General features: G+C 49.3%; 2 protein-coding genes across 19 annotated transcripts in view; both read left to right on the forward strand.

Moving 5' to 3' along the window:
• Window positions 1-523: 523 nt before the first annotated feature.
• On the forward strand, window positions 524-4,512 carry CKS2 (CDC28 protein kinase regulatory subunit 2). The gene is made up of 3 exons (XM_002708273.6): window positions 524-679; window positions 3,101-3,228; window positions 4,217-4,512. The coding sequence occupies exons 1-3, from the start codon at window positions 621-623 to the stop codon at window positions 4,267-4,269; spliced, it is 240 nt and encodes a 79-aa protein (XP_002708319.1). The 5' UTR covers window positions 524-620; the 3' UTR covers window positions 4,270-4,512.
• Window positions 4,513-5,082: 570 nt separating this feature from the next.
• SECISBP2 (SECIS binding protein 2) overlaps window positions 5,083-13,563 on the forward strand; it is a 40,092-nt gene continuing 31,611 nt past the window's right edge. For 3 of the 18 annotated variants that reach the window (XM_089315952.1, XM_089315915.1, XM_070049363.2), the window contains exons 1-2: window positions 5,143-5,569; window positions 6,062-6,207. Coding sequence is in view for 6 of the 18 variants with exons in the window: in XM_089315915.1 (XP_089172041.1) it covers window positions 6,122-6,207 (86 nt within the window). In the remaining 12 variants the exon portion in view is untranslated. Of the gene's footprint in view, window positions 5,570-6,061; window positions 6,208-13,563 lie in introns of all 18 variants that reach the window. The other 15 variants (XM_008258102.5, XM_089315920.1, XM_070049367.2 and 12 more) reach the window with 11 other exon arrangements.

Consider the following 13,563-nt stretch of genomic DNA (forward strand, 5'->3'; position numbering starts at 1 on the left):
GGGCCCTCGGGGAGCCCGCCTTTCCGTTTTTCGGCTCGCACTGAAAGTTCCAAGTTAAAGCAACTCCGGGTAGCATCCATTCCTCCTCCCACGTGCCGCACTTCCGGCCTCACCGCGCCAAGTCCCGTCCAGGGCTCACCAAAACCCGCGAGACCTCACTTAGCCCTCCAGGCGCCGCCCCAACGGCCGCACCGCCCTGGAACTTTCTAAGCCCTTGCGCACGCGCCCTGAGGCTCCTACCGCCTGGGTTCCGCCCCTCTCTAGTCACGCCCCTGATCGGCACGGCGTTCCCCCGCCCCCGTGCGCTAGCAATCCTCCAATTCTTCTCTTGGGCAACTCGCAACAGGCCTCTGATTGGCTGCACTGGGACGAGAACGCGCCGGCGCTGAGGCTGTAATAGGCTGACCGCCGGCCCGCCCCCACGGGCCGCCTGCGCGGAAGGTGATTGGTCAGTGCTCCCGTCCAATCGGCGGCGGGCTGTCGAATTCAAATCGCGAGCGTTGGGCCTGCGGTCGTTGGTCTCAGTTGAGTCGTTGCCTCGGTCGGGCTCGGACGTGTGGTGGCTGCGCCCGCTCTTCACGCTCTCGTTTCTCTCTGCCCGTCCGCTGCGCGCCGGCAGGATGGCTCACAAGCAGATTTATTACTCGGACAAGTACTTCGACGAGCACTACGAGTACCGGTGAGCGGCCTCCGTAGGCCCTGCCCGCCGGGCTCCTCAGCGGACACCGGGCCGGTGGGGAACTTGGTCTCGGGGTTGGCGAGAGGCGGCCCCGGGCCCGTGCAGCTCGGGTTGGGCGTCTTTGTTAGGGGGCACAGCGGCGGCGGGGCGGGGGTCGCCGGCTCTCAAACCTCCGGCCGGGCCTGGCCGGCAGCCGCCGCGGCCGTGGGCAGGGACGCGCTTCTCTGCCGTCCGCGGGAGTCCGTGGGGGCCTCGGCGCCGGTCACCCGGCCCGATTGAGAGAGCCCGAGCGGCCCTGGGGTGCCTTCTCGCGTACGAGCTAGCGGCTCCGGGCGGCGCCGCCGCTGGCGGGACCCCGGCTTCCCAGCTGCTGCCCCTTGGCGTTCCGAAAGGGCGGTGGGCTCTCCCCTCCCTGCCCCGGTCTCCGGAAGTCTTATCTTGGGAGGCAAGCCGCTTATCTCGCGGCGGTCCTCGGAGAGCTCTGTGAAGCGCGCGGTGTCTCGCAGGCCGCGTCCGGAAAGTCGGGCGTCTTTGTGGCCGAGGGCGGCTTTTCCAGTCGATCCTCTTGCCAACTGCACCGGGCGAACCGTGTAACACGTAGGCGCAGTGTTAAGTTGCTAAGTCGAGAGCCCCGCTGGCGATTCCCGGAAACTGGCCGAGTGAACTTGACTTCTGAAGCGCCTCTGCCTCCAGGTGTCCAGAGGACCCCGCAGGCACTGCATTCCGCGCCAGTAGTTAAGAAGCTTTTCCGACTTCTGCAGGCAGGCCCCTAGAAGCACTACACCCCGCTCATTAAGGCGCTTTGTGTCTCATAACGTGCGGAAGGCAATCTTGTATCTGAAGGGGTGATTGTAATCCGCGCTAGATGAGGGCTGGCTTTAATGGGCCCGCGCCCCCTATTTCTCTGAGACAGCGGAGCTCCAGAGATGACTCAAACCCCACAGAAGCGCAGGTGGCGGTGGTTTGTGTATAATGCAAATGACAGTTTCAAAGATGCGTATTTAAGCATGTAAGTTAAATCTTTGATTTTTGTTTGCACTTTTAGCATTTGCAAACTTAATTTCCTGCTCGTTTTGCTAGTGCTTAGGTTCTGTAAAGGACACAGCAGTAGAGGCCTCCCTGCCCGTCTCTCAAGGAAGTCTGCCTTCACAGGAGGAACATAGGGTTTCTCTAAAGAGCTTTCGATTGTACTCTTGAGGAGTCCAAATGAAGTTAAATTTGGGTTTTGGAAATACTTTTCCTTGTAGTTGGAAAACGATGCACTTAATATAAATATAAAGGTGAGCTCTCCATGTAAGCTTGACTGTTTTAAAAGTTTCCTTTTGCAATAAGCCCTTTTGGGAGAGCTTAAAAATCCATGCACGGTCTTAAAATGTCTATGTAAATAACTTGTTGGATTGTGTAGCTTACATGCATAAAATTAAAAGTACAAAAAAGCATTACATTTCTCCAGACTAATTAACAATTAGTGTAAAAATAAAAACGGCTTTTTCATATAAGACCTTAAAATTTGGCTGCTAAAACAGCATTTCAAAAATGAGTGATAACTGGTTAAGTATTGGGAAAAATAATACAGTTCACCAGAGCCGCTGCAAATTCTGTAGAGTATGATAGTAAGTGTACATTGACTTCTGGTCATTGGGCAGTGAAACAAAATTGTCCTGGCATTCACTTGGTCTGGCAGCCATTGCCTAAAATGTAGTGAGTGAGTGGATAACAGCTTGGTTCTTATTCATGGGTTCTGAGTTCGGTTTTTCTTTGTGCTAACCATTACTGAAAATTGTAAAATTAGGGCTGAGAATTGTGACTTAAAAATTTTTTTATGGTAATAAAATATTCTTCAAGTGGGGAGAGGAGTGCAGATCTGTTTTAAGAAATTCACAAAGCTGTAATTCTTGGGAGGATAACACTGCAAACTTCCACGCCTGCTTAAGCGTAAAATTTTGAATGCAGAAGTGACATCCTAGAAAACTGAAGAACTGAAGTGTGTTGTATGTGCTTTTTTTTTAATTTTGAATAAAATTTCTTGAAATGGAAAGCAACTTCTGGGTATACAAGGACTACATTTACTACAAATTTACTGTTACGTAACCGGAAACCCAAGTTAACTAACCCAGGGATATGTCGTGGTCCAGGGCTGCTGTGACAGCCGTGCAACCGGGCATCAGGCTGTCTGTCCTAGACGGAGAACAGTAGTTCCTGTGGCCCCTCATCACATCGCTAACATCCTAGATAAAGGAATGAGGACAAGGGTGGGGAATGTTCTTTCCGTCGGAGAAAATTCCTAGGTTGGATAATTTCTGCTTCCCCTGTTTGCCAGAGTTTGTCACATGACTGAAGCTAGCTGCAGGGGAGTGAATAAGCAATCATGACTGCAGAAAAGGCACAGAGCACTAATATTTAGCTGAATCTTTTTAACAGGCATGTCATGTTACCCAGAGAACTCTCCAAACAAGTACCCAAAACCCACCTGATGTCTGAAGAGGAATGGAGGCGACTTGGTGTGCAGCAGAGTCTGGGATGGGTTCACTACATGATTCATGAGCCAGGTAAGCTGGTTAACTAAAATAGGAGTGGTTAAATGCTTTTTAGTGTTGTTGGCATTTGGTGATATGCCAAAGGAACTTAAAGTTGACTACTTTTTAAATGACTCCAACTCCCTAGAGGGTTCAATTTTGCTGTAATTAAAAATACAGCAGGGGAGCTGGTTTATCCTCAGCAGTTACCTCCCCTATCAGAGTGCCTGGGTTCAGTTCCCGCCACTGCAGACCCAGGGAGGCAGGTGTGTTCAGTATTTGGGTTCCTGCCACCCACAAGGGAGGACCCAGATTGAGTTTAAAACGACTCAGTGTCTTCAAGTTCTGGTTTGGAGGTTGATGCAGTTGAAGTGTCTGCATTTTCCTGTCCTCTTTTGAAAGGCTAATGTTCTCTCCACTGCACAGTTGAATAGGATACTTTAGCGCAGCACTCAAATGTGCTTTGTTATGCATATCTCGGTGCCTCAGGCTATTAAGTGCTTTGTTTCCAGATTGTCAATGTTAAAGGATTTATAATGAGCAAAATGTTAAGACTGTAAAAGTTGAATTAGATGCAACTAAAGCTGTCTATTTTGTTGGGAAAACTTAGGAAACTTTCCACTTTCTTGAGTGGGGCAGACACAAATTAAAGTTCAGGATGTCTGGGTCACAGGGCAGCTGAGGAGCTGCTCACTGTAGATGCCTGGGGCTGCGCTGCGATCCCACCAGCTCTGGTGGCTTACGCTGTGATCAGTGTGGGATCCGTCAGCTGTCCCGGATGAGATGGCTCTTCCTCCGAGATAGATGAAGGTAGAACCAGTCTCCCACAGTAGCTGCTCTACTTAGGGACGCCTAGTTTTCAGGGGAGGCAAAACGAAAGTGTTGCAGGAATGTCCACCACGGGGTTATTCTCCACACCCTTGACAGGGGGCTGAGGTTACTTGGGTTCAGTTGGAATTTTTGTAGAGGAAATGGAGCGCAACCACACTGTACTGAAGTGATGTAAACCTTTTCTTTGCAGAGCCGCATATTCTTCTCTTTAGACGACCTCTTCCAAAAGATCAGCAGAAGTGAAGTGTGCAGGAGACGTCGGCTCTTCCCAAGTTACTGTATATGTGTATATAAGGTAGTATTCAGTGAATACTGGAGTGTACAGATCTTCATCCATGCCTGTGCGGGAGCTGTATTCTTCACAGCCAGAGCCCAGTTAACGCAGCTGCAGTTAGTTAGTTAGAGCTGTCCCCTGGCCCGTCTCCCGGATGGAAGTGCCTGGTTGACTTCCCTGTTGTGTTAAATAAAGTTTGTATGTTGCATTTACCCCGCTGGTTCCTGAGGCGTGTTTTCTCACAGCGAACTTGTGACTGAGACTGCTTTGGTTTATTTTAGCCCCCAGGGAGTAAACGTGAAAGAAATAAAGTGTGAGCTCGGTGTCAGGTGTGTGGGTGTCTCCGGATGTCCCTGACTGTGCGTGTCCACTTAGCAGGAGGGTGCGCAGTGTAGAAGGCACACGCACGCTGCCTGCCCGGGGGCTTGGGGCGCTCTGCCGCCTTCTACCCACGGTGCCCCACGGTCCGCAGCGCGCCTGCCTTCCGGCCCACCTGGAAGTCTGCAAGTCGGGGGTACCCACGGCCCGGCCTGGGGCTCTCAGAGGCGCCCACCTGAGGAACGTGGGGAGGGGTCCGCGCGCCTGCAGCGAGCCCCGCACCTCTGCAGGTGGCCTCTCCAGGTCACCGAAGCAGGAGGCCACACTGGTGACGCTCCAGGGACCCGAGCGAACCACGGCCGCCTTGGATCCCCTAGTCCTCCGGGCCTGAGCGCAAACCAGAGGGCGGAACGCGGACCCCACGTGGCGGCCAGGGCCGCCGCGCACGTCCGGCCGGAAGGAGGGGCGGAGCCCGGCGCGTTTCGGTGACGTACTTCCTGGCGCCCACCCCGGAAGGCGGAAGCGTCGCGTCGTTGGTCGGGCTTATCGCTGGCTCCCCGGGCGCGGGCTCCTCCGAGCCGCCCGTCATGGCGTCGGAGGGGCCGCGGGAGGCCAGAGGCGAGGTGAGCGCTCCCGGGCGGCGGTGGGCAGACGCGGGCTCACGTTGGCGAGGTGCCGTCGGGCGCGCCGCGTCTCGGGCGTGAGGCCTCAGAGGGCGAGGCCGCTGACGGGGACTCGCGAGCTGCTGCGGCTGAGGAGAGAACGCGCTTCACGCTCCTTGGTGCTCTTACACTTCGTTCCCCGCGGTACACCCTCGGCTGGGCCGCTAGACAGCCGGGCCGACGCGCGAGTTAGCCCCAGACCCCGGAATCCGTGGTTCTGAAGTTCTCACTGGAGGTGGAGCCTTTATTACGTGTCTGGAAGTTTCAAAGCGCCCGTTCCGAGGACTCGGTGAGCGGGATGACTTTCTAGCAAGAACACCAGACTCGCAGTAGTTTGCGGGGTCAAAAGCGTTGTTTCGCTCAGCTCTTGAGAGTGAAGGGAAGTAAACTTGTGTGATGTGTGTTTTGCCGTGCTAAGCACTTTCGGTGTGTTTGACGACCGGCGGTGTGCCGTCCTGAGTGATTCTTAAATAAAGCTCAGAGGTGAAATCCCTCCCCAAGATGAAAGCTCAGGAGCCTCGAGTTGGGATCCTAAGTATGGAATCGGGCTTGCATTTTACTGCCACCTGAATTGGAGGTCATTATCTTTCACTGTTACCATTTGGGCGACTTTTCCTAATTAAATAAACATTGGAGAGACACTGTTAGTAAAGGAATTCTTGTCTTTACGTGGCGGACATTGTAAAATAACATTGGGATTAGCATTTCTGCCGAGGAGAGACTTCTTTTGGTTTACTTGTGGTTGAATGTCTGTAGCCAGATTCCCCTTTTTTTCTCTTAGGACAGCGTCACGTTATCTGCAGATGTCAAACCATTTGTCCCCAAGTTTACTGGATGCAATATGGCGTGGCCAGGGTCCTCCGAAGCCTGTGTCTTCCCCAGCTGTGCAGCCACTTACTATCCAGTTCAGGAACCACCAGTGACTGAGTAGGTAGCTTTTATCTTTGTGTCTTTCCTTCCCTGATGAGTGGTGATTTAAACTCAAAAATGCCTCAGCTGTCACATTGGACGTTCTACACGTGGCAAGAGAAAATCTTCAGTCAAGAAGGGCCTGGGCTAGAAGCTTAACAACAGTGTGTGAAACGAGCTGTCACCCCATCCTTTCCCCCTCCATACCTGTTAATTTTAGGCGAAGGAAGAATGGAAGCTCTGTCATTAACAGGAAATACCGTTTTCAGGTTCATTTGTTCATGAGTTTAAACATGCATCATGTATCTAATGGGAGATGAAATGGCAGGAAGGAGAGAGAAGAGGAAAAGGTTGACAAAGGCAGGGTCAGATGAATAAACATTCTCTGCATTTTTTAAAAAGATTATTTATCTGAAAGGCAGAATTAGAGAGGGAGAGACAGATCTTCCATCCATTGATCCACTCCTCAAGTAGCCAAAGCCAAGATCCTGCCCAGAACATGGGTGCAGGAGCCCCATGCACCTGGGCCATCCTCCGCTGCTTTCCCAGGCGCATCAGCAGGGAGCTGGATTGGAAGTGGAGCACCAGGACCAATCTGGGATGACGGTGTTCCACGTGGCCGCCTAACCCACTGTGCCACAGTACCAGGCCTGATTGTTGTTTTTAACGGTTAACATGTTCAGATCATGTTCAGGGAAGGAGTGGAGGTGAAGAACCATAGCTGTCTCTCTGGATAATTCTTTGGACATTTCTGGGTTTTACTTCCAGCTCGTTTGCTTTATGTATGTCCTAAGGGGATGTGTTTTATAAATTTCCATTTAAATTTTTTTTTTTAATTTGAGTAGAAAGAAGGCTTGTATTTTCCTTTAAATTTTGTTTTTCCTTAAGATTCATTGTCTAGATATTTACAAAATGAGTTCCACTTTTAGCTGAATAAAAATAAGTGTTCACCTGTTACATAACTCTGTAGATCTTGTTTTAACAAAGTCTACATCAGCATGTGTAAGAATCTTTTTGCTTTATGTTCCTTTGATATGGTTCAGACTACTTTTAAATTTTTTGCTGCCTGCATGATGCGATTGAGAATGGTTTATGCTGCTTATAAGTTCTGGAAATAGATTTCCAAGAATAGAAATTAGAATGAATAAGTGGTGTATTTAGGAAATGATAGAAGTTGTAGTTTTTGACAGAATTTGAAATCCTACCTTTTTGTGCTAGAATTGGTCTTTGATAGGTGTGTTACTCTGTAGAGTTTTCCAGAAGGCTAGAACCAATCCGAAGTGTGTGTAGACAGATGGATGAGGGGATTTATTAGGGTAACTGGCGCATGCAGTTATGAGGACTGAAAAGTCCCATGACAGACTCTCTATAAGCTGTAGACCCTGTATGCCAGTGGCATAGCTCAATCCAGGTCTGAAGGACTCAGAACCAGCGAAGCCAGTGATGTAATTCAGTCTGTGGCCACAGTCCTGAGAACTCTGCTGGTGGGAATCCTGGAGTTCTGATGTCCACAACCAGGAGAAGAATGTCCCAGCTTCAGGAGAGACAGGGAACAATAGCCTTTCCTCTGCTTCTTAGTTACACCTGGACCCCAGCTGCTTGGATGTTGCCCACTCACAGAGGGTGGGTGGTTCTGCTCATCCAGCAGCTCACGTGCCAGTCTTCTCAGGAAACACACGGAGAAGTAATGCCTTACCAGCTCTTGAGGTGCTCCTTAACCAGTTAGGTGGACTCCTAAAATTAACCTTTGCAATGAGAATACCAATTTTTTCTCTCTGTTTTCATCCTTTTAATTTTTTAAAAGATTTATTTATTTATTTGAAAGAGAGAATGAGAGGCAGAGAGAGAGGTCTTCCATCTGCTGGTTCACTCCCCATTTGGCTGCAACAGCCGGAGCTTGCGCCAGTCTGAAGCCAGGAGCTTCCTACCGGTTTCCCATGTAGGTGCGGGACCCTAAGCACTTGGGCCATTTACTACTACTTTCCCAGGCCATAGCAGAGACCTGGATGGGAAGTGGAGCTGCTGGGACTCAAACCTGCGCCCATATGGGAAAATGGCACTGCAGGCTGTGGCTTTACCCAGTACGCCACAGTGCCGGCCGCATGTTTCATCCTTTTTAAAGATGAGGTTTGGCATGGGTCTCATTTGAGTTATTCCCTATCTTGAATGTCTACACATAACAAAATACAGAAATAAACCTCACTCATTGACAAGAACTCTAAGCCATCTGCTGGATGGTATTCCAGTTACCCAAAATAAAGGTGGGAGTCATTCATATGGCTAAAGCATTGTTTTGACAGTAACATGGATAGAAACCAATCAGAGACTTAAGAACTCACAGTGCTGAGTTTAAATAAACTTTAGTTTCTTAACCCCTTTTCCAGCTTTATTTTTCTAAATTTTTTTTAAGATTTATTTATTTATTGGAAAGGTAGAGTTACAGAGAGGTGGAGGTAGAGAGGGAGAGAGAGAGAGAGGTCTTCCATCCAGTGGTTCACTCTCCCAGATTGCCACAACTGCTGGAGCTATGCTGATCCAAAGCCAGGAGCTTCCTCCAGGTATCCCATAATGGTGCAGGGGCCCAAGGACTTGGGCCATCTTCTACTGCTTTCCCAGGCCATGGCAGAGAGCTGGATCGGAAGTGGATATCGGAGACTCAAATCTGCATCCATATGGAATGCCAGCACTACAAGTGGGGGGGTTTCCCTGCTATACTACAGCGTCGGCCCCCTAAAATTGTTTGGTCACCAAGAAGAAAGTAGGTACACGATATTCCTACCTGGCCAGAAAACAATTAAGAAATAAAGGGGCATTAAACTGAAGAGGCGTTAGAAAGGAAAAAAGCCTTTAAAGTGGGGATGAAATGATGAGACTTCGCATTGTGTAGAATTATCTTGTCAAGTATGATTGCTCACTTGACACAATCTAAGATGCTACAGATGATGTCTACGTGGAGATCTCTTGCTGCCGTGAAAAAAAGAGTAGAACTTCCCTAACAATCCTATTTCCTCTTTCCTGCTTTTTCCGTTCTACAGCAACCTGACCATCTTTGTCTTCCCCTTCTCTCCTCTTCTCTGAAGAAGGGGATGTAACATTTTACAGACTCTTTCTCCAGGAACGTCAACACTGCACTCAGAGATGCCTTGTTATTCACTTGAATTGGTTATTGAAAGACAATATGTGGGGGCAGTGCTGTGGCTAAGTAGGTTAAGCCTCTGCCCGAGGCACCGTCATCCCACCTGGGCACCAGTTCACGTCCCGGCTGCTCCACTTCCGATCCAGCTCCCCACTGATGCACCTGGGAAAGCAGCAGAGGATGGCCCAAATGCTTGAGCCATTGCACTCTTTTGGGAGACCTGGAAGAAGCTCCTGGCTTCAGATCAACCCAGCTCCAGCTGGTGGCCATTTGGGGGGTGAACCAGCAGATGGAAGATCTTTTCCCTCAGTCTCTCCCTCTCTCTGTCTGGAACTTTGCCTCAAGTAAATAAATAAAACGTTCCAGTCTCTGAAAATTTATGTTACAGCACAACACAAAGAAGTATTAATAGAGGCAGCCTGATTTATGGGATTTGCCATGTTTGGGAGGTGCTGTTTATTTACTGATGGAATGGACAGTCGGAAGGTTATGCAAACGAGAAGATTTCAGTCCCAGTGCTGTGCACAGCTGAGGACTTGGGTGGTTGTCGTAGTGCACCGTTTGTGATGGTTCATTGCAGCATGTGCATGAGGACATTTTGTTTGGATATTATTACACACTTGCCTTCACCAGCTACCACTGAGGGGTCTGCATTAGCGGGACCTGGAATTGGGAGTGGAGCTGGGACTTGAACCCAGGTATAGTGACATAGGAAGTGGACATTCCAAGTGGCATCTTTTTTAATTAAAGATTTATTTATTGTATTTGAAAGGCAGAGGTACAGAGAGAAAGATCTTCCATCCACTGGTTCACTTCCCAAATGGCCGCAACAGCTGGGACTGTGCCAGGCCAAAGCCAAACCAGGAGCTTCATCCAGGTCTCCCACATGGGTGCAGGAGCCTGACTACTTGGGCTGTCTTTCGCTGTCTTCAGACACATTAGTTCCCTCGATCAGAAGTCGAGCAGCTGGGACTCAAACCGGTGCCCATGTGGGATGCTGGCACTGCAGGCCGGGCTTAATCTACGCAACAGTGCCGCCACTCCACCCCCTCAAGTGGCATCTTAATCACTAGGCCAACACTCAATCCTGGTTAGACTTTTTTTTTTTTTTAATTTATTTATTTATTTGAAAGGTAGAATTAGAGGGAGAGACATAGACAAAGAGGTCTTCCATCTGCTGGTTCACCCCAATGGCCACAACAGTTAGTTCTGGCCAGGCTGAAGCTGGGAGCTTGGAACTCCATCCCAGTTTCCCACGTAGATGGCAGAGGCCCAAGTGCTTGGGCCATCTTCTGCTGTCTTCTCAGGCACATTAGTAGGGATCTGGATTGGAGGTGGAACAGCCGGGACCCAAATGGGTACTCACATAGGGTGCTGGTGTTGCAGGCAGCAGCTTAACCTGCTGTGCCACAATGCCAGCCCCCTGAATAGGTTTTTAAGGAAGAGAAACTTTACAGCTTGAGTGAGATTTACACTGGAAAAAAAAGAGAATACTTAAAAAGAGAGACTAATTGAAAGAAAAAAAGCCCATGATTGCCCTTGTGGGGAAGATGTTCTGATGATGTCTGGTTGCATATCTGGGAAGAAGTGTGGGTTCATTCATGAGAACAGAACCTAGAAGTGGGTCTGCTTTGGGTATCACATGTTAAATATAGGGTTTATATGTTTTGAATTGGGAAAATATAAAATATAAATGATCTGTAAGTTGGAGATAGAGGCCTAGAGTTGTTGAAGGTGGTGTGAGAGGTTGGACTCAGAATGAGTCCAGAGGGTTGGGTAGGGATCATGCAGAGGAACTGATAGAGGAGTAGCCTCGGAGGGGGCTGGTGAGAGCAAGGAGAGGATAGGTTCACAGTCCAACCCAGTGGAGCTTTGCAAGTCATGGGATGCTGGGAAAAACAGCAGAGGCTGGCAAGAAGGAGGTCCTGGGAGGGCAGCATGTTTGGCACGGATGTGTGGGCCAGTGAATATAAAAAAGGAGCGGGCTGCCACTGTGGCAGAGTGGGTAAAGCCACCGCCTGCAGTGCTGACATCCTGTATGGGCTCCGGTTCAAGTCCTGGCTGCTCTACTTCCAATCCAGCTCTCTGCTATGGCCTGGGAAAGCAGTAGAAGATGGCCCAACCCTTGGGTTCCTGCACCCATGTAGGAGACCAGGAGGAAGCTCCTGGCTCCTGGCTTTGGATCGGTGCAGCTCCAGCTGTTGCAGCCAACTGGGGGAGTGAACCAGTAGGAAAAAAAACACACAAGGAGCTCTGTGGGCGTCCATCATCTCTACTCACATGGCATCTGGAGTTGTCTACACAGGCCATTAGAAGGCATGTCAGTCACTGGTAATATTTTCTATTCTGTGTTGCCTTCCGAGTGGCAAGAAGGACCAGCGCAGGGAAGAAGCCCACAGGACTCCTATCCGAAGTGGAAACCTCCATTGTGTCTGTTGACTTATAGACGGGTACCAACGGCTTTTCAGACCACCTTTGGATCCTGTGTCTCTGTTCTTGTTTAGCTAAATTTCATTATCTGTTCACATGTCCACCTTTTGGACTTGGGACACTGTTTTTCACTTTTGTTTCTACCAGTTTATCTTTGCCCGCTTCTTTTTGTCGAGGAACACATTCTTCACCTTCACCTGACACTTGCCTCCTGTGAGATTTTTTTTGAACTCCAAACTCTGTTGAGTGTGTAGGTAGCAGGGACGAAGCTGTGGCTGTCCCTTCTGCTCTAAAAAGAGCTAGTTCTCAGTGCTCTGTCTGCAAGCGTTCTGTGCTAGGTCAGGCGTTCTGTGGGGGCAGGAAAAGGTCAGTAAGAAGAGTTTGATGTGATTTTTAATTAAGAATACTTGTATTTAATTGCTAGAATTACTCACAAGTCAAATATTTCACAAGATCTAAATGCATTAAAAAATACTATGAACTAGTATACAGTGATACAAGGCAGTGCATAGTGAAGTACTGAATGGAAGTGAAAGCAGTGTTCATTCTTGTTGTGTGATGGATAGAGCTTACCCATGGTAAGTCCCCTGCTTAGTGGGTGTGGTTTTCTACAGCAGATTACAAATATAGTTTCTAGAAGGTGGTGCCTCTGCCTGTGTCTCCTGACAACCAGATAGTTTAAGGATCATAACAGGATCTTTCATGAGTAGCTTTGGGTTTTCCTGCCTTCCGGTATATCAGTACACTGTGGTACAGCTCTGGAATGCAGAGGTGATGGTTCATATTTTAACTCGGCTGCCTGGGATTTTGTCATTGTATCAGCTTTCATTGGAAAATGTTTGAAACCTTTAGTCTTACTACAAGTTTGCTAAACGAATAAATGTTAAATTTGGTTTTGGTTTAATGTGGCAGCTTGAACAAACTGAAGCATTAGGGGGCTGGCGTTGTGGTGCAGCAGGTTAAGCCACTATCTGTGACACTAGCAGCCTATGTAGTGCTGGTTCTTGTCTGCTCAACTTCTGATCCAGCTCCATGCTAGTGCGCCTGAGAAAGCAGCAGAAGATAGCCCAAGTACTTAGGCCCCTGCCTCCCATTTGGGAGACCAGAATGGGATTCCTGGCTTCTGGCTTCGGCCTGGCCAGCCCAGCTTTTGAGGAGTGAACCAGCTGATGGAAGTTCTCTCTGTGCATGTGTCCCTCTGTTTCTATAGTTTTGGCTTTCCAATAAATAAATAAATCTTAAAAAACAAAAACAAAATAGAACAGCAGTTTTCAAAGATGAGCCTTACCAGCAGGGGGTGTGGTTCCCTGCACAAGGGTGTGCAGCATTCGCCTTGCTCTCTGGCCCTGGGAGTAGGCAAAGCACTGGGTGTCATGCTGGGCTTGGGGTAAGGCAGGCTGCAGAAGATAGCCGCAGCGTGAGGCCTTAGGAGGGGTCCCTGCAGACCAGTGGGCAGCCCCTCATTGGAGGTCACTGAGAGAGGTGTTCCTGAGCGCTTGACAGCAGATGGGAGAGTACAGAGTTGCTGGGACATCTTCAGGCTCTGCTGATATTTCTTAGGGACTCCAACTCAGTGATGTGGTTTGAGTAGGATATGGCTCCCCCGCTCAACATAGATTGTTAAATCCCATGCATTGTTGGTCCTAAGAGGGTGGAAACCTAATCCGTATAGTGTTTGGAATATGGAAATAGTGGGAGATCTTGGGTCATTGGAAGAGTGGCCTTGGACAGTAATTCTCACAAAAGGATTGGTTACATAAGCCTGAGTTGGGCCCAGGAGCTCGCTTTCTGGCTTGCCATGTGATCCT

Source organism: Oryctolagus cuniculus, chromosome 1 (genome assembly GCF_051225735.1).
Source record: "Oryctolagus cuniculus isolate XC-2025 breed Fujian yellow rabbit chromosome 1, ASM5122573v1, whole genome shotgun sequence".
NCBI classification, from domain to species: domain Eukaryota; kingdom Metazoa; phylum Chordata; class Mammalia; order Lagomorpha; family Leporidae; genus Oryctolagus; species Oryctolagus cuniculus.